General features: G+C 42.7%; 1 protein-coding gene across 4 annotated transcripts in view; it reads left to right on the forward strand.

The window, feature by feature from the left end:
• Window positions 1-21,596, forward strand: part of LOC129853912 (tight junction protein ZO-2-like) — a 167,892-nt gene that overhangs the window by 124,963 nt on the left and 21,333 nt on the right. For all 4 annotated transcript variants that reach the window (XM_055920416.1, XM_055920417.1, XM_055920419.1 and 1 more), the window contains 6 exons: window positions 10,624-10,677; window positions 15,956-16,080; window positions 16,241-16,343; window positions 16,970-17,597; window positions 19,568-19,671; window positions 19,986-20,139. In XM_055920416.1, coding sequence (XP_055776391.1) covers window positions 10,624-10,677; window positions 15,956-16,080; window positions 16,241-16,343; window positions 16,970-17,597; window positions 19,568-19,671; window positions 19,986-20,139 — 1,168 coding nt within the window. The remainder of the gene's footprint in view (window positions 1-10,623; window positions 10,678-15,955; window positions 16,081-16,240; window positions 16,344-16,969; window positions 17,598-19,567; window positions 19,672-19,985; window positions 20,140-21,596) is intronic.

Genomic DNA, 21,596 nt, shown 5'->3' on the forward strand with positions numbered 1-21,596 from the left:
TATATTTTTTTATTATAAATGAATAGCTGAAATGTCTTGAGTCTAAGTATTCAACCTCTTTGTTATGGCAAGCCTAAATAAGTGTAAAAATGTCAGGAGTAAAAATGTCCTTAACAAGTCACATGAACTCACTCTGTGTACAATAAGTGTTTAATATGATTTTTGAATGACTACCTCATCTCTGTACCCCACGCATACAGTTCAGTTATCTGTAAGGTCCCTCAGTCAAGCAGTGACTTTCAAAAACAGATTAAACCACAAAGACCAGGTTTTCCAATGACATTCAAAGAAGGGCACATATTGATAGATGGGTAAACAAAATAAAGCAGACATTGACTATCCATTTGAGCATGGTGGAGTTATGAATTACTTTTTGGATGGTGTATCAATACACCCAGTCACTGCACAGATAGAAGTGTCCTTCCTAAATCAGTTGTCGGAGAAGAAGGAAACATCTCAGGGGTTTCACAGTGAGGCCAATGGTGACTCTAAAACAGTTACAAAGTTGAATGGCTGTGATAGGAGAAAACTGAGGATGGATCAACATTGTAGTTACTCCACAATACTAACCTAATTGACTGAATAAAAATAAGGAAGCCTTTACAGAGTGAAAATATTCCAAAACATGCATGCTGTTTGCAGCAAGGCACTAAAGTAATACTGTATAAAAATATAGCGAATCAATTCACTATTTGTTCTGAATACAAAGTGTCATGTTTGGGGCAAATCCAGTACAACACATTACTGAGTACCACTCTCCCTATTTTCAAGAATAGTGGTGGCTGCATCATGTTATGGTATGCTTGTAACCGTTGAGGACTGGGGAGTTTTTCAGGATAAAACAGAAACACAATGAAGCTAAGCACAGGTAAAATCCTAGAAGAAAACCTGGTTCAGTCTGCTTTCCACCAGACACTGGGAGATTAATTCACATTTCAGCAGAACAATAACATAAAACACAAAGCCAAATCTACACTGGAGTTGTTTACCAAGAAGACAGTGACTGTTCCTGAGTGGCCGAGTTGCAGTTTTGACTTAAATTTGCTTGGAAATCTATGGCAAGACCTGAAAATGGTTGTCTAGCGATGATCAACAACCAATTTGACAAAGCTTGAAGAATTTTGAAAATAATCGAAAAAGCACAATCCAGGTGTGAAAAGACTCACAGCTGTAATCGCTGCCAAATGTGATTCCAACATGTATTGACTCAGGCGGTCGAATACTTATCTAATCACGATATATTACTGTTTTATTATTTTATGCATTTATTGTTTAACAAATTTTCTTCCACTTTGACATTACAGAGTATTTTGTGTAGATTGTTGACAAAAAAAATACAATTCAATTAATTTTAATCCCACTCTGTAACTCAACATCATGTGGAAAAAGTTAAAGAGTCTGAATACTTTCTGAAGGCACTCTACCTATCTATTTTAATCTAATTAGTGTCCCATGGGGAACACTGACCAACACTGTGGTTACTACTCTGTCAACCATCTCCACCCTTACTTTTTCATTCGTTGTCATGCCAAACAAAAGTGCATTCCAAGTGCCCACTATATTCCAACCGTAAAATTAGAATGATCATTCTATTTCTATGATTCCGACAGTTTATCCAACAGTTTTGATGTATAATCACAGGTAAAATCGCAATCACAATATTTGGTACAAAAATCACAATCCAATTTTTTTCCCATATTGTGCAGCCCTAGTGTATGAATGCATGGTTGCGTGTGTGTGCAGGCAGAGGTAGGTCAGTCTCCTACGCTGACCGGTGCCGAGTTAATCACCAAAGCATTGATCCATCCGGATGTGTGTCTGTTTCCACTTTGTCCTGGAGGTGTGTGTGTGTGTGTGTGTGTGTGTGTGTGTGTGTGTGTGTGTGTGTGTGTGTGTGTGTGTGTGTGTGTGTGTGTGTGTGTGTGTGTGTGTGTGTGTGTGTGTGTGTGTGTGTGTGTGTGTGTGTGTGAGAGAGAGAGAGAGATTTAGATAGTCCTACTCAATTGGCTAACACAGAGAGGGTCAGGCCTATTTTAGAGCCTGTGTGGGACAGTGTTTTCAAATCAAATTTTATTTGTCACATGCGCCGAATGCAACAGGTGACCTTACCGGAAAATGCTTACTTACAAGGCCTTAACCAACAATGCAGTTCAAGAAATAGAGTTAAGAAAATATTTACAAAATAAACTCAAGTAAAAAATAAACATTAACACAGTAAAATTACATAACAATAACGAGGCTATATACAGGGGCTACCGGTACCGAGTCAGTGTGCGGGGGTACAGGTTAGTCGAGGTAGTTTGTACGTGTAGGTTGGGGTAAAGTGACTAGATAATAAACAGCGAGTAGCAGCTGTGTAAAAACAAAGGGGGGAGGGTCAGTCAATGTAAATAGTCCGGGTGGCCATTTTATTAATTGTTCAGCAGTCTTATAGCTTGGGGGTAGAGGCTGTTAAGAAGCCTTTTGGACCTAGACTTGGCGCTCCGGTATAGCTTGCCATGCGGTAGCAGAGAGAAAAGTCTATGACTTGTGTGACTGGAGTCTTTGACAATTTTTTAGGGCCTTCCTCTGACACTGCCTAGTATATAGGTCCTGGATGGCAGAAAACTTGGCCCCAGTGATGTATTGGGCGGTACGCACTACCCTCTGTAGCTCCTTACGGTCGGATGCCGAGCAGTTTCCATATCAGGCAGTGATGCAACCGGTCAGGATTCTTTCGACAGTATAGCTATATAACTTTTTGAGGATCTGACAACCCATGCCAAATCTTTTCAGTCTCCTGAGGGGGAAAAGGTGTTGTCGTGCCTTCTTCACGAGTGTCTTGGTTTGTTTGGTGATGTGGACACCAAGGAACGTGAAATTCTCGACACGCTCCACTATAGCCCCGTCGATGTTAATGGAGGCCTGTTCGGCCCGCCTGTTCCTGCAGTCCACGATCAGCTCCTTTGTCTTGCTCACATTGAGGGAGAGATTGTTGTCCTGGTACCACACTGCAAGGTCTCTGAACTCCCTATAGGCAGTCTCATCATTGTTGGTGATCAGGCCTACCACTGTTGTGTCGTCAGCAAACTTAATGATGGTGTTGGAGTCATGCTTGGCCACGCAGCCCTGATGGGCCCCTGTGTTGAGGATCAGCGTGGCAGATATGTTGTTGCCTAGCCTTACCACCTGGGGGTGGCCCGTGAGGAAGTCCAGGATCCAGTTGCAGAGGGAGGTGTTTAGTTCCAGGGTCCTTAGCTTAGTGATGAGCTTTGTGGGCACTATGGTGTTGAACGCTGAGCTGTAGTCAATGAACAGCATTCTCACATAGGTGTTCCTTTTTTCCAGGTGGGAAAGGGCAGTGTGAATTGCGATTAAGATTGTGTCATCTGTGGATCTGTTGAGTCTTATGCGAATTGGTGTGGGTCTGGGGTTTCCGGGATGATGGTGTTGATGTGAGCCATGGCTACCAACGTGAGTACTACTGGGCGTTATTCATTTAGGCAGGTTACCTTCACATTCTTGGGCACATGGACTATGCTGGTCTGCTCGAAACATGTGGTTATTACAGACTCTGTCAGGGAGAGATTGAAAGTGTCAATGAAGACACAATAATATATAATGGAAAACAAATTTCACACTAAGGACCAAACAGCATTAAATATATATGGAAAAATTACACCAAGTAAGACATCAAAGATGCAGCCATTTAGATGCAGCATGCTCGCAGTACATGCCCTGGTATTCCGTTTTTGCTCCGCAGCCTTGTGAATGTTGACCTGTTTAAAGGTCTTGCTCACATCGGCTACGGAGAGCGTTATCACACCGTCGTCCGGAACTGCTGGTGCTCTCATGCATGCTTCAGTGTTGCTTGCCTCGAAGCGAGTATAAAATACCTTTAGCTTGTCTGGTAGACTCGCGGCACTGGGCAGTTCACGGCTGGGTTTCCCTTTGTAGTCCATAATAGTTTGCAAGCCCTGCCAAATCCGAAAAGAGCGTCAGAGCCGGTGTAGTAGGATTCAATCTTAGTCAGTATTGATGCTTTGCCTGTTCGATGAGGGCATAGTGGGATTTCTTATAAGCGTCCAGATTATTGTCCCACTCCTTGAATGCGGCAGCTCTAGCCTTTAGCTCCGTGTGGATGTTGCCTATAATAATGGCTTCTGGTTGCGATATGTACGTATGGTCACTGTGGGGACGACGTCGTCAATGCAGTTTTTGATGAAGCCGGGGACTGAGGTGGTATACTCCTCAATGCCATTGGATGAATCACGGAACATATTCCAGTCTCTGTTTGGCAAAACAGTCCTGTAGCATAGCATCCGCGTCATCTGACCACTTCTGTATTGAGCGAATCAAATCAAATTTTATTAGTCACATGCGCTGAATACAACAGGTCAATACATTCTAAGTCAGAACCGTCAAGAGTAGTGATGCTAGACGGGCGGGCAGGTGCGGGCAGCGATCGGTTGAAGAGCATGCATTTCGTTTTGCTTGCAATTAAGAGCAGTTGGAGGCCACGGAAGGAGGGCATTGAAGCTCTTCTGGAGGTTTGTTAACACAGTGTCCAAAGAAGGGCCAGAAGAATACTGAATGGTGTCATCTGTGTAGAGGTGGATCAGAGAATCACCAGCAGCAAGAGCGACATCATTGATGTATACAGAGAAAAGAGTTGGCCCGAGAATTGAACCCTGTGGCACCCCCATAGAGACTGCTAGAGGTCCGGACAACAGGCCCTCCGATTTGACACACTGACCAATATCTGAGAAGTAGTTGGTGAACAAGGCGAGGCAGTCATTTGAGAAACCAAGGCTGTTGAGTCTGCCGATAAGAATGCAGTGATTGACGGAGTCGAAAGCCTTGACCAGGTCGATGAATACGGCTGCACAGTATTGTCTTTTATCGATGGCGGCTATGATATCGTTTTGGACCTTGAGCGTGGTTGAGGTGCACCCATGGCCAGCTCGGAAACCAGATTGCATAGCGGATTTAAGTCTGCCTGCATAAGTCCCCGGCCACTAGAAGTGCCGCTTCTGGATGAGCATTTTTCTTGTTTGCTTATGGCCTTATACAGCTCGTTGAGTGCAGTCTTAGTGCCAGCATCGGTTTGTGGTGGTAAATAGACAGCTACCAATAATATAGATGAGAACTCTCTTGGTAGATAGTTTTGCCTACAGCTTATCATGAGGTACTCTACCTCAAGCGAGCGATACCTCGAGACTTCTTTAATACTGGACCAGAGAGGTAATTTGGTTTTTGTATTGGTTCCCCAATCCATGTCTTTACTATAGAACCATACAGGAAAAGTAGTGGTTTTGCATCAAAGCCAAGACTTATCTTCATGACTGAGTTCACGGGTCACCAGTACTATATGTCATGGGTCATTTGAATTCAGTGTGAAAATGGAACAAAAATGTCCATAGATGTTTTTTTCCAGATTGCAGAAAGAATCTACATTGCCTTCAGAAAGTATTCATACCCCTTGACTTATTCAACACGTTGTTGTGTTACAGCCTGAATTCAAAATGGATTATATCGAGAGAGAGAAAAAATTCTCACTAATCTACACACTATACCCCATCATGACAAAGAGAAAACATGTTTTTTTGAAATGTTTGCACATTTATTGAAGAATAAATATTGAATATACGTCAGTTTTCACACCCCTGAGTCAGTACATGTTTGGATCACCTTTGGCAGCGATTACAGCAGTGAGTCTTCTGGATACATTTCTAAGAGCTTTGCACACCTGGATTTTACAATATTTGCACATTCTTCTTTTAAAAAATGTCAATCTCTGTCAAGTTGGTTGTTGAACATTGTTAGACAGCAATTTAAGTCTTGCCATAGATGTTCTAGCTGATTTAAGTCAAAACTATAACTCGGCCACTCAGAATCATTCAATGTCATCTTGGTAAGCAACTCCAGTGTATATTTGGTCTTGTGTTTTAGGTTATTGTCCTGCTGAAAGGTGAATTTGTCTCCCAGTGTCTGTTGGAAAGCAGACTGAACCAGGTTTTCCTCTAGGATTTTGCCTGTGCTTAGCTCGATTCCGTTTCTTTTTAACTTCCCGAAAAAAAACCTAGACCTTGCCGATGACAAGCATACCCATAGCATAATGCAACCACCACCATGCTTGAAAATATGAAGAGTGGTACTCAGTGATGTGTCGTGTTGGATTTGCCGAAACATAACTTTGTATTCACAGCCACAGTAAAAAAAATAATGCAGTTTTACTCTATAAGTGCCTTATTGCAAACCGGATGCATTTTTTGGAATATATTCTGTACAGGCTATGTTCTTTTCCCACACATTTAGGTTAGTATTGTGGAGTAACTACAGTGTTGTTGATCTATCCTTAGAGTTTCATGGCTGTGATAGGAGAAAACTAACTGCTTTAAAGAACCATTGGCCTCATTGTGACATCCCTAAACGGTTTCCTTCCTTTCCGGCAACTGAATTAGGAAGGACGCCTGTATCTTTGTTGTGACTGGATGTATTGATACACCATCCAAAGTGTAATTAATATCTTCATCATGCTCAATGGACATTGGAAAACCTCCCTGGTCTTTGTGGTTGAATCTGTGTTTGAAATTCACTGCTCGACTGAGGGGCCTTACAGATAATTGTATGTGTGGGGTACAGATATCAGGTCTGAGACTCACAGAGTGAGTCAATGCAATTTTATTTTACTCCTGAACTTATTTATTCAATACATTTCAACTTTTCATTTTCAAAAATGTCTAAAAATACAATTCCACTGACATTATTGGGTATTGTGTGTAGGCCAGTGACTCCAAATCTCATTTAAAATGAAGGCTGTAACCACAAAATGTGGAAAAAGTTGAGATGTGTGAATACTTCCTACAGTGACATTTTCTCACAAATTGCCATCCCAAAGAGCAATTGTCCAAGAAATATGCTTGCATTGTTGATTTCTTACATTGTAACAATAATGACACGTCATAAGAATGGCCGCAAATGTTCAGATGAGCAGGAAATTCTCTTTTTCATCCGATTTAGGGAATATCTTTTATTGGTGGAACGAATAAATCAGTCGGGCTCTAGTCTTAAGACTTCGATACAAAATTGTACCTCTTTCATACTGTGATGATCAGTATCACATCTACTCTGTGTTCAGCTAATGTTCAGTAACTCATGTAGTATTGTGTTAAGATGATTGTAGTAAAAAACGGATGTATCTGTTAAAGAAGCATCTACTGTTTGCGAAGATAATATTCTGTAACTTAAGTTGTTGTGTTAAAGTAGCGTTCACTAACTATGTCTGTAATGTTCCGTTCACTAACCGTTAGGACTGGGTATTGCCAGGGACCTCATGATACAATATTATCACCATACTTAGGTGGTGTTGTGAATCTTATGATTCTAAATGTATTGCGATTTGATATTCCAAAATTATTGCTCACTATACTGTGTTATGTATGTATGAATGTATGTATGTACAGTACGAGTCAAAAGTTTGGACACACCTACTCATTCAAGGGTTTTTCTTTATTTTTACTATTTTCTACATTGTAGAATAATAGTGAAGACATAAACTATGAAATAACACATATGAAATCATGTAGTAACCACAAAAGTGTTAAATAAATCAAAATAATATTAATATTAATATTAATAATATTTTAGATTCTTCAAAGTAGCCACCCTTTGCCTTTGCACAGGGAGATCATCCGTTCACCTACTCTGCGTCTCACAAAGACACCGCGGTTGGAACCAAAAATCTCAAATTTGGACTCATCAGACCAAAGACAGATTTCTACCAGTCTAATGTCCATTGCTCGTGTTTCTTGGCCCAAGCAAGTATCTTCTTATTATTGATGTCCTTTAGTAGTGGTTTCTTTGCAGCAATTCGACCATGAAGCCCTGATTTACAAAGTCTCCTCTGAACAGTTGATGTTGAGATGTGTCTGTTACTTGAACTCTGTGATGCTTATTTGGGCTGCAATTTCTGAGGCTGGTAACTCTAATGAACTTATCCCCTGCAGCAGAGGTAACTCTGGGTCTTCCTTTCCTGTGGTGGACCTCATGAGAGCCATAGCGCTTGACATTTTCCGCATTGACTGACTTTCATGTCTTTAAGTAATAACGGACTGTCGTTTATTTTTGCTTATTTGAGCTGTTCTTGCCATAATATGGACTTGGTATTTTACCAAATAGGGCTAACTTCTGCATACCCCTACCTTGTCACAACACAACTGATTGGCTCAAACGCATTAAGAAGGAAAGAAATTCAAGGCACACCTTTTAATTGAAATGGATTCCAGGCGACTTACCTCATGAAGCTGGTTGAGACAATGCCAAGAGTGTGCAAAGCTGTCATCAAGGCAAAGGGTTGCTAAAATATATTTTGATTTGTTTAACACTTTTTTGGTTATTATTTCATAGAAGAATATAGTTAAAAAAATAAAAAATACAATTTTAAATGAGTAGGTGTGTCCAAACTTTTGACTGGTACTTTATATATATTACATAAAAATTAAAAAATACAAATTAATACTTGGAGTCAAAGTATCGATACAATATCGCCCAAAATATTTTTTCCCTCATCACTATTCGATAATGTGATTTGATGTTTTAAACATATTGTTCACTAATGTTATATGGCTGATGCAGAGAGACAGAGACCATGACAAAATTCGTTTTGGTCAGTAATGGCTAGGGCTGAGACAATTATGCAATATTGTGTAATGATTAATTTTCATGCAAATTGCTACGACATACCTAATGAATACAACGCAGCTTTGGTGACACCCATGTCTCAAAAACAAATGGTTTTGACTGCTTGCAAGTTTTGGAAATGAAGCTTCTCCTTACGACCGTGCTGTTCTGCTTGTAAAATGATTACCAACTTTACCCACTTAATGTAAAAAAAAAAAAAGAACTGCTAAACTATATTTACTTTAATATAACGTTTACATTTTCATTTTTTATTTAACCTTTATTTAACTAGGCAAGTCAGTTAAGAAGAAGTTCTTATTTACAATGACAGCATAGGGAACAGCGGGTTAAGTGCCTTGTTCAGGGGCAGAACAACAGATTTTTACCTTGTCTGCTCGGGGATTCGGTCCAGCAATCTTTCGGTTACTGGCCCAACGTTCTAACCACTAGGCTAACTGCCACTCCGGCATATTCAAGTTGAATCCCCACTTCTCCTAAAATGAATGTATTATAACGAAAAAAACATTTTTGTTTGCGGTTATTGTCCATATTATCGGTTACACAATTATACAATAAAAGTTCTCACTATTTAAAAAATAAGATGGAGAACAAGCTATAGGTGAAAAACCAGAGTTTTGGTGCTGGTACAGCCATCTAGCTTTCGCTAAATTGATTTTTTATTTGTATTTTTTTTCCCAATCAATACTAGGAGTCAAAGTATGAATAAACTCAGCAAAAAAAGAAAGGTCCCTTTTTCAGGACCCTGTCTTACAAAGATAATTCGTAAAAATACAAATAACTTCACAGATCTTCATTGTAAAGGGTTTAAACGCCTAAGACAGTGCTACGGTGAGACTGGACGGACAGCTGATCGTCCTCGCAGTGGCAGACCACGTGTAACAACACCTGCACAGGATCGGTACATCCGAACTTCACACCTGCGGGACAGGTATAGGATGGCAACAACAACTGTCCGAGTTACACCAGGAATGCACAATCCCTCCATCAGTGCTCAGACTGTCCACAATAGGCTGAGAGAGGCTGGACTGAAGGTTTTGTAGACCTGTTGTAGGCAGCTCCTCACCAGACATCACCGGCAACAACGTCGCGCACAAACGCATCGTCGCTGGACCAGACAGGACTGGCAAGAGTGATGGTTTATCGTCGAAGGAATGAGCATTACACCGAGGCTTGTACTCTGGAGCGGGATCGATTTGGAGATGGAGGTTCCATCATGGTCTGGGGCGGTGTGTCACAGCATCATCGGACTGAGCTTGTTGTCATTGCAGGCAATATCAATGCTGTGCGTTACAGGGAAGACATCCTCCTCCCTCATGTGGTACCCTTCCTGCAGACTCATCCTGACATGACCCTCCAGCATGACAATGCCACCAGTCATGCTGATTGTTTGTGTGTGATTTCTAGCGAAACAGGAATGTCAGTGTTCTGCCATGGCCAGCGAAGAGCCCGGATCTCAATCCCATTGAGCACTTCTGGGACCTGTTGGATTGGTGGGTGAGGGCTAGGGCCATTCCCCCCAGAAATGTCCGGGAACTTGCAGCTGCCTTGGTGGAAGAGTGGGGTAACATCTCACAGCAAGAACTGGCAAATCTGGTGCAGTCCATGAGTAGTAGATGCACTGCAGTACTTAATGCAGCTGGATACAGCCAGATACTGACTATTACTTTTGATTTTGACCCCCCCTTTGTTCAGGGACACATTATTCAATTTCTGTTAGTCACATGTCTGTGGAACTTGTTCAGTTTATGTCTCAGTTGCTGAATCTTGTTTTGTTCATACAAATATTTACACATGTTAAGTTTGCTGAAATAAACGCAGTTGACAGTGAGAGGACGTTTCTTTTTTTGCTGAGTTTATTATATAGTCCGAAATAATACTGCGTTATGTAACTATCTATTTTTTCCCCCCATCACTACTAACTGTTTTGTTCTCGGTCCACAGAGCTCAGGAATGGAGGAGACTGTTTGGGAGCAGTACACTGTGAACCTACAGAGGGTGAGTTGAACTCTGTCTCTCTCTCTGTCTATAGACAGTGCATTTGGGAAATAATCACACCCCTTGACTTTTTCACAAATAAATTGACCTTACCATTCTAAAGGTATTTTAAAAAATGTAAAAAAAAAAAAAACGTTTTCTCATCAATCTACACACAATACCCCATAATGACAAAGCGAAAACACCTTATTTACGTACGTATTTAAACCCTTTGCTATGAGATTTGAAATTGAGCTCAGGTGCATCCTGTTTCCATTGATCATGCTTGATGTTTCTACAACTTGATTGGAGTCCACTTGTGGTAAATTCAATTGATTGGACATGATTTGGAAAGTCACACACCTGTCTATATAAGGTCCCACAGTTGACAGTGCATGTCAGAGAAAAAACCAAGCCATGAGGTCGAAGGAATTGTCCGTAGAGCTCCGAAACAGGATTGTGTCGAGGCACAGATCTGGGGATGGTATCAACCAATTTCTGCAGCATTGAATGTCCCCACAAACACAGTGGCCTCCATCATTCTTAAACGGAAGAAGTTTGGAACCACCAGGACTCTTCCTAGAGCTGTCTGGCCGGCCAAACTGAGCAATAAGAGGAGAAGGGCCTTGGTCAGGGAGGTGACCAAGAAGCCGATGGTCACTCTGACAGAGCTCCAGAGTTCCTTTGTGGAGATGGGAGAAAAACTTCCAGAAGGACAACCATCTCTGCAGCACTCCACCAATCAGGCCTTTATGTTAGAGTGGCCAGACGGAAGAAACTCCTCAGTAAAAGGCACATGACAGTCCGCTTGGAGTTTGCAAAAAGGCACCTAAAGGACTCTCAGACCATGAGAAATTCTCTGGTCTAATGAAACCAATATTGAACTCTTTGGCCTGAATGCCAAGTGTCACGTCTGGAGGAAACCAGGCACCATCCTTACAGTGAAGCATGGTGATGGCATTATCATGCTGTGTGGATGTTTTTCAGTGGCAGGGACAAGGAAACGAATAATGATCGAGGGATAGATGAACAGAGCAAAGTACAGAAAGATCCTTGATGAAAACCTACTCCAGAGTGCTCATGACCTCAGACTGGGGCCAAGGTTTACCTTCCAATGGAACAACGATCTGAAGCACACAGCCAAGACAACGCAGGAGTGGCTTCGGGACAAGTCTCTGAATGTCCTTGAGTGGCCCAGCCAGAGCCCGGACTTGAACCTGATCGAACATCTCTATAGAGACCTGGAAATAGCTGTGTAGCGACGCTCCCCATCCAACCTGGCAGAGCTTGAAAATCTGCAGAAAAGAATGGGAAAAACTCCCCAAATACAAGTGTGCCAAGCTTGCAGCTTCATACCCAAGAAGACTTTAGGCTGTAATTGCTGCCCAAAGTACTGAATAATATGTAAATGCGATATTTCAGATGTTTTTTTATATATACATTTGCAAACATTTCTAAACCTTTTTTTGCTTTGTCGTTATGGGGTATTGTGTGTAGATTGATGAGGGGGAAAAATGTAATCCATTTTAGAATAAGGCTGTAACATAACAAAAGTCAAGGGGTCTGAATATTTTCCAAATGCTCTATATATTTCTCTGTTGTGTGTGTGTGTGTGTGTGTGTGTGTGTGCGTGCGTGTGTGTGTGTGTGTGTGTGTGTGTGTGTGTGTGTGTGTGTGTGTGTGTGTGTGTGTGTGTGTGTGTGTGTGTGTGTGTGAGACTACAAAGGGGTAGTTAACCTGTGACTTTTACATGTACTGGCCCTGGATTTCTCTCCTATGGTTTCTCCCCAGTGGAGGTTCACAGTGTAGTGTGTGTGTGGTGTTTTGCCTTTGCCATCAGCAAAGGACCATAGCAGGTGAGTTGATTCCATTTGAAACCAGGACAAAAAAACCACCCTGATTTTGGTGATTTTCTTTAAATGTAATCCATAGAATTGTCCTTTTGAAAGAAGGTTTGTTGACATATTTGACATTTGTATTTGTATCTGAAAGCGTAGTTTAGAATAATGAATCTAGGTTGGCATATTTATGACATGTTGGCCTTAGCCAGGACTCATTTAAAGGTAATGAACAGTCAAACCAGATCAAAGTATGATGACCAAAGTATGAAAAATGACTGTTGCTTCTACATTGATAAAGTTTGATCATAGAGTTACTGGTCCCCTCCCCCATGTCAAGCACTTGGATTCATTATTAAGGGGACTGTTTCATTTGTTTCTGATGTTAGCTAGGTCTTCAGCCAGCATGGAACAAAAGGGGGTGAAGGGTAGTTCAAAACTCTGGTGCAGTTGTCAAGTTAACACATCCGTCAGTGCTGCTGTGAACCGCATCACAAGAGAAATGCCAAGCGGTAGATAAATAAAAGTATTATAGAATTGATGCAATTTCAATGTTGTTTGAGTTGCTTTATGTATCACCACAATTACTGCCTCACTGCTCAATGCATACTGTATGGGTTTCAAAGAGCGGTCATTCAAGGCGAGCTCATGAATATAAGCTCCTTGCCCACTCACTCTGTCTTTTCAAACTTCCTGGTCGATAACCAACCAACTGTTCAGGACCTTTAAGACTCCATAATGTTTCATTTGTAGATGCTACAGGCCTCATTTAAGACTCCATATTGTTGTCATATAAAGCTTTACTGCTTGCTCTGTAATATTAGTATTTTTATTTCATATATTTTTTCACATGATGTTCAACGATATAAACTCAGCAAAAAAAGAAATGTCCCTTTTTCAGGTCCCTGTCTTTCAAAGATAATTCGTAAAAATCAAAATAACTTCACAGATCTTCATTGTAAAGGGTTTAAACACTGTTTCCCATGCTTGTTCAGTGAACCATAAACAATTAATGAGCATGCACCCGTGGAACGGTCGTTAAGACACTAACAGCTTACAGACGGTAGGCAATTAAGGTCACCGTTATGACAACTTAGGACACTAAAGACACCTTTCTACTGACTCTGAAAAAACACCAAAAGAAAGATGCCCAGGGTTCCTGCTCATCTGCGGGAACGTGCCTTAGGCATGCTGCAAGGAGACATGAGGACTGCAGATGTGGCCAGGGCAATAAATTGCGATGTCTGTACTGTGAGAGGCCTAAGACAGCGCTACAGGGAGGCAGGACTGACAGCTGATCGTCCTCGCAGTGGCAGACCACGTGTAACAACACCTGCACAGGATCGGTACATCCGAACATCACACCTGCGGGACAGGTATAGGATGGCAGCAACAACTGCCCGAGTTACACCAGGAACGCACAATCCTTCCATCAGTGCTCAAGACTGTCCGCAATAGGCTGAGAGAGGCTGGACTGAAGGTTTGTAGGCCTGTTGTAAGGCAGGTCCTCACCAGACATCACTGGCAACAACGTCGCCTATGGGTACAAACCCACCGTCGCTGGACCAGACAGGACTGGCAAAAAAGTGCTCTTCACTGACGAGTCGCGGTTTTGTCTCACCAGAGATGATGGTCGGATTCGCGTTTATCGTCGACGGAATGAGCGTTACACCGAGGCCTGTACTCTGGAGCGGGATCGATTTGGAGGTGGAGGGTCCGTCATGGTCTGTGGCGGTGTGTCACAGCGTCATCGGTCTGAGCTTGTTGTGCAGGCTCATCCTGACATGACCCACCAGCATGACAATGCCACCAGCCATACTGCTCGTTCTGTGCGTGATTTCCTGCAAGACCGGAATGTCAGTGTTCTGCCATGGCCAGCTAGGGCCATTCTCCCCAGAAATGTCCGGGAACTTGCAGGTGCCTTGGTGGAAGAGTGGGGTAACATCTCACAGCAAGAACTGGCAAATCTGGTGCAGTCAATGAGGAGTCGATGCACTGCAGTACTTAATGCAGCTGATGGCCACACCAGATACTGACTGTTACTTTTGATTTTGACCCCCACTTTGTTCAGGGACAGCTGTCCGTCCTGTCTCCCTGTACCGCTGTCTTAGGCGTCTCACAGTATGGACATTGCAATTTATTGCCCTGGCCACATCTGCAGTCATCATGTCTCCTTGCAGCATGCCTAAGGCACGTTCACGCAGATGGGCATCTTTCTTTTTGTGTTTTTCAGAGTCAGTAGAAAGGCCTCTTTAGTGTACTAAGTTTTCATAACTGTGACCATAATTGCCTACCGTCTGTAAGCTGTTAGTTTCTTAACGACCGTTCCACAGGTGCATGTTCATTAATTGTTTATGGTTCATTGAACAAGCATGGGAAACAGTGTTTAAACCCTTTGCAATGAAGATCTGTGAAGTTATTTAGATTTTTACGAATTATCTTTGAAAGACAGGGTCCTGAAAAAGGGACCTTTCTTTTTTTGCTGAGTTTATTTGACACAGTAAGGAGGTAAGTGTTGTTAGGGGAAACCATGTCTCCGACTAATACCCTGCTCTCCATATCCCCCATTACTGTGTGTGTGTGTCTGTTACTCCTCCTACAATGCATCTTCCTTTAGACGGACAGGAGATGTCTTGCTTCCCCTTTGATAGCCAAGAGCTCCAAGGTTGACCTGCTTTCTCTATCGTTCAATCCCTCTCTCACGCTCATGCTCTCTCGCTTTCACTTTCTCTATTCCTCTCTCTTTCTCTATCCATCTCTCTTGTCGTGGGAGATTTGTCATGTCTACTACTTGGACGTGACTGTATTCTGGCTAGAGCGAGTGTGTGCGTGCGTGTGATTGTCTTCTATCCGTGTTGCACTGCTCTCCTGGTCTCTTTCTTTCTCTCCCCCTCTCTCCCTCCTCTATGTCCTTCTAAACCTGTGGGTTGTGATACATGTGTCATTCAGGGCAGAGACTGTTAGAGCCAAATTGGAAACGCAAGCTGTCTGCTCCCCCCTCCTCCCTCACCCCACCAACCGATCTCCTCTCATCTTCCCCATCTATGTGGTTGTAGTCAACCCTTCAACCCAGCCAATGTTACCATGCTCTCTCTCTCTACCTGTCTGTCTGTCTACTTTCTCATTCAATGTCAAACCATTTGTTTGTCTGACCTCCCAATCCCATTCCCCTGTCCAATTTCAACACTATATCTTTCCATTGCCCAACCCCCAGCTTAATTGTCTGTCTGTCTGTCTTTCTCTCTCTGTCTCTGTCTCTCTCTGTCCCTCTCTCTCTCTCTCTCTCTCTCTCTCTCTGTCTCTCTGTCTGTCTCTTTCTCTCTCTCTCTTCTCTCTCTCTCCGTTTTTCTGTCTCTCTCTTTCTCTTTGTCTCTCTATGTCTCTCTATGTCTCTCTCTCTCTATGTCTCTCTCTCTCTCTCTCTCTCTATGTCTCTCTATGTCTATGTATCCTGCATGCAGGACTCCAAGATGGGGTTTGGTATCGCTGTGTCGGGGGGGCGGGACAACCCCAACGTGGAGAATGGAGAGATGTCAATCATCGTGTCAGACGTCTTGCAGGGAGGACCAGCTGATGGACTACTGTTGTACGTTACATTGCTTTTTTCCCCCCAAATCAGTACAGATGAAAGAAAGGAAGGACACAATGAGAGGAAGCCATTTTAGACTAATGAGGTGCGCCCCTAGAACCCTTTTATTTGAGGTTTTGTGTGAACTGTGTGTTGTGTTTGTTGTTTCCCTCCCCAGTGAAAATGACCGTGTGATCCAAGTCAACTCCATCCTCATGGACAACGTGCCTCATTCCTTCGCTGTGCAGCAGCTACGCAAATGTGGGAAGATCGCCAAGATAGTGAGTATCACTGTAGTTAGTTAGTTAGATTACAGGAAGGAAGCCAACTGAAGAAGGTTGGCAACAATGGCCAATTGTTCAAGAGATTTGTGTTTTTCCATTGGAAATTAGATGGATCATATAATATTAATATAGGCCAGACTTGGAAAAATAGATTTTCATACCAATGATGTAATGGTTGACCAGACTTCTACAGAGATGATTTGGCCCAGCAGTTTAAAAAAGTTAACCAGACAAGTTCAGCTAGTTCTAGCAGTGTGACAGTGTTTTACACTCCACTGAGCTTGAGCTCATTCTTTCCAGGTGACGCTCCTTTAACACTGCACAGCCAAAAATAATCTTACTAACCTTACTGTCATGGCCTCTGCTCCTGCCCCGCCTCTGCTCCTGGCTCTGTGTGTGCGTGTGTGTCTCACGGGTGTTTTGTTGCACGTGTTAACTAATGCGATCCTTTCGATCAAAATGCTGCAGTCTAGTGTTCAGCCTCTAACAGTTTATCGTGTGTGTGTGTGTGTGTGTGTGTGTGTGTGTGTGTGTGTGTGTGTGTGTGTGTGTGTGTGTGTGTGTGTGTGTGTGTGTGTGTGTGTGTGTGTGTGTGTGTGTGTGTGTGTGTGTGTGTGTCCCAGACGGTGAAGAGACCTCGGAAGGTGGCTCTCCACTCCCTGAAACACCCGCCCTCCCCTGGTGCCGAGAGTCGAGACTTCGGCTCAACCCGCTACTACGATGCTGATGACAACCAGAGCGACGGGGGCTGGCATCGTGGCAATGGTGGTCCTGGTTACAACCGCGAGCCTCGCGACCTCACCCCCGACAACAAGAGCTACCTGGACCCCAACTACGGCAGCCGTGGTAACCGGGGGAGAAGCCGGGGGAGGAGCAAAGAGAGGGCATCGCCAAGCCCAGAGCCTCACCACGACAACAGCAGTGGGCGGGCCTTGGACCGGGAGCCGCCCAGTCCAGAGAGGCCACAGTATCCACGGGAACGCAGCCGGGGGAGGAGCATGGACCGGGATAGAGGAGGAGGAAGTCCAGGTGGGAGGAGCTACAGCCGGGGAGACAGCTACGAGCGAGGAGGGGGAAGGTACGGGGATGGGGGAGGTACCGGGGGGAGGATGGTGAAGAGTAAGAGTAGAGACAACCTCCGTGAGCCGTCCCGTTCGCCCTCTCCTGACCTCCCCCGAGGAGGAGCTGGAGACCTGGAGCCCCTGGAGAAACCTGTTAATGTCCTGCTGGTCAAGAACAGACCCAACGAAGGTGAGAAGCTGTGATCAATGATTTTTTAATTGGCGAGTTTAGCAAACTTAGGCATGACATGCCAGCAACAGGCGCTGACACTGCACATCCAAGTATATCTGACCAAATTATGAAAGACAAGCATTGTAATTTTGAATTCCGTAAAGTGAGTGTAGAAGACATAAAAGAATATCAACAATGACAAGCCACCAGTGTCTGACGAATGGTATGGAAAATTACTGAGGATAATAGCGGACGATATTGCCACTTACATAAATGACTGATGATTGGCTGAGAGAAATTGATAATAAGATTGTGGGGGCTGTTTTGTTAGACTTCAGTGTGACTTTTGACATTAACGATCATTAGTCTGCTGCTGGAAAAACGTGTGTTATGGCTTTACACCCGTTGCTATATTGTGAATAAAGAGTTACCTGTCTTAACAGAACACAGAGGGTGTTCTTTATTGGAAGCCTCTCCAACATAATCCAGGTAGAATCATAAATTCCCCAAGGCAGCTGTCTAGGCCCCTTACTTTTTCAGTCTTTACTAACGACGTGCCACTGGCTTTTAGTAAAGCCGGTGTGTCTAAGTATGCGGATGACTCAACACTATACACGTCAGCTACAAGAGCGACTGAAATGACCGCAACACTTAACAAAGAGTTGCAGTTAGTTTCAGAATGGGTGGCAAAGAACAAGTTAGTCCTAAGTATTTCAGAAACTAAAAGCATTGTATTTGGGACAAATCATTCACTAAACCCGAAACCTCAATTAAATATTGTAATAAATAATGTGGAAATTGAACAAGTTGAGGTGACTAAACTGCTTGGAGTAACCCTGGATTATAAACTGTCATGGTCAAAACATATTGATACAACAGTCGCTAAAATGGGGAGAAGTCTGTCCATAATAAAGCGCTGCTCTACCTTAACAGCACTATCAACAAGGCAGGTCCTACAGGCCCTAGTTTTGTCGCACCTGGACTACTGTTCAGTTGTGTGGTCAGGTGCCACAAAGAGGGACTGCCTGCAAATGGCTCAGAACAGGGCAGCACGGCTGGCCCTTGGATGTACACAGAGAGCTAACATTAATAATATGCATGTCAAATCTCTCCTGGCTCAAAGTGGAGGAGAGATTGACTTCGTCACTACTTGTATTTATGAGAGGTATTCACATATTGAATGCAGCGAGCTGTCTATTTCAACTACTGGCACACAGCTCGGACACCCATGCATACCCCACAAGACATGCCACCAGAGGTCTCTTCACCGTCCCCAAGGGCAAAACAGACTATAGAAGGAACACAGTACTACATAGAGCCATGACTACATGGAACTCTATTCCACATCAAGTAACTGATGCAAGCAGTAAAATTTATTTTTAAAAACAGATAAAAATACACCTTATGGAACAGCGGGGACTGTGAAGCAACACAAACATAGACACAGACACATGCATACACACACGATAACATACGCATTTACACACACGTACAAATGGATTTTGTGTTATAGATATGTGGTAGTGGAGTAGGGGCCTGAGGGCACACACTTAGTGTTTTGTGAATGTATTGTAATGCTTTTAAAATTGTTTAACTGCCTTAATTTTGCTGGACCCCAGGAAGAGTAGCCTGCTGCCTTGGCAGGAACTAATGGGGATCCATAATAAATACAATTACAAATCATGTCTGGTCCTTTACAATAAGTGGTCGCCCTTAAGAAGGGATATTGTGCACAGGAAGGAGGGAGCTTATGAGTGACTGAGTCCCAAATGGCACCCTATTGCCTACTGTGTATACTGTATAGTGCAATACATTTGGCCAGGGCTCATTTGGGACACAGAAAATATTTACTGCTTTGATTTGGAAGGGTCCGTTTTTATTTGTGCTCTAAGGTTGCAAGGTCAGAGGTGAACGTGGTTTTAAGGTCAGGCTGTGTATATTCGTTCTCTGGTTGCCGCAGCTGTGTGTGTGTGTTTATGTGTGTCTAGAGTATGGTCTGCGTCTGGGCAGTCAGATATTCATCAAGGAGATGACCAGTACAGGACTGGCTGCCAAGGACGGAAACCTACAGGAGGGAGACATCATTCTCAAGGTAATATACCACACACACACACACACACACACACACACACACACACACACACACACACACACACACACACAATTAATATCTTGTTCTCTCCTTTAGACACACATACACTCTCAATGTAAGTTCAATCGGTCGTTGTTGGCATGGCTACAAAGAAGGATGCTGCCAAAGAGGAACATTTTAAATCCTCTCTCCCACCAAACTGTCAAATCACTACTCATCTAACACTCATTTACACTAATCTCATTTCTCCTTCTCTCTCTCGCTCTCTCCTGTCCTCTCCTCTCCCATCTCGCTCCTCTCCTCCCTCACTCCAGATCAATGGGACAGTAACAGAGAACCTGTCTCTGAACGATGCAGGGAAGCTCATAGAGAAGTCCAGAGGAAAACTCCAACTGGTCGTCCAGAGAGACCGCCGCCAGATCCTCATCCGTATCCCGCCCCTCGTAGACTCCGACTCCGAACCTGATGGTGAGTGGCTAACTGGGGAGGGGGAGGGATTACGGACACCTGTCCTGACCAATAGCAAAGCTGTATTCACAGAGTGTAGTGGGGTTTGAGTGGTTTAGATTGCCTGTAGAAGTCCCAGAGGGCTACAGTGCCTGTTAGTTTTCTCTGCTCCCCTGCATTGATCACTGTACTGTATAGTGTTGCCAAGTCTAATTTGCAACACTATACAGTGATCATGAAAACCAGCACCATTCTTTGGCTCAAAACTGGGTCTTTCACAAGTATGAATGGGTCAAATCACTTCAGTTGATGTAGTAGTGTACATTACATTTGCAGGTTAAAAATGTCAAATAGGAAACATATTACATCTGATACTGATCAGGTTAGGATTTAGGTGAAGATATCTAAGTTTGCTCAGGTTTGTTATCAATAGAAAACAATATTCAAAAGTATCCAATGGCATTATTTCAACATTCCTCCAGAGTAGACAGCCACCATCTTAGGCCACGGCCCTGTTGCAGTAAAAATATCTGGCACTCAACGGGTTAAAAATAAAAATGGGACACGAAATTGGAAAGTCTCACGTTTCTGCTTGCAGCTGCCATATCGCACACACACAAAGGTTATAGAGTCCATTCTTAGTTGACTTAATGTACAGACAGGACATAGTGACCTAAAGTGGTTCATTACTAGCCTAAGTACGCTATTTAAGGGTAAACATTTTGGGCGTTTACTCTCATACTAGGAAGTTAAACAGACCATGAATATAAAGTATTGACAACAAAAATAGATTTCCTCAATCGTAAACCTACAAAAGAGAAATCATTTTTTGTCTTCTCTCTTCCAGATAAAATGTCATTCTTTTAGATGAAGGACCACCCAAGAGAGTCACAACAGTAATGTTTGCATTGGTTGCCTTTAAACTGTAAAAATGAACTCTGCCAACCATTACACTACTACAAGTTGTAAAGCTTTTACACTTTGCACTTCCTTTTTTGCTATTAAACTTTAACTTTTTAATATTTTCCTAAAACCAATAAAATATTTTAATCACTATCTATTTTGTACTGTGTGATTTATTAAGACAGTAGGTTGAATAATGCCAATGGAACAAATATTACATTGTTTACTGTACATTTAGTACACATATTTTACTGTAGTTTTAGTTGTACTTAAAAGTACACACAGTACAAGCTTTGTACCACTTTAAGTGATTGTTTTATTCTATCTATAGCTTTGATACATATTTGAGCATATTCTGACATTAGTTAAGACATGCAACAACTTAGAGAAGGGGTAAAAACTTAGCTACATTTCAATTCCAAATAAGATTTGGAATTGTGTGAAAAACCATGTCTTGTACAGTATAAGTGGGTATGATAACTGCATCATTATAACCATTGTAACAACATATTAATATTCTTCTTTCAGTATTAACAGGAGTTGAATACTAGGATTTTAGTGAATAATTGTCAGTA

Source organism: Salvelinus fontinalis, chromosome 4 (assembly GCF_029448725.1).
Source record: "Salvelinus fontinalis isolate EN_2023a chromosome 4, ASM2944872v1, whole genome shotgun sequence".
In the NCBI taxonomy this organism is placed as follows: domain Eukaryota; kingdom Metazoa; phylum Chordata; class Actinopteri; order Salmoniformes; family Salmonidae; genus Salvelinus; species Salvelinus fontinalis.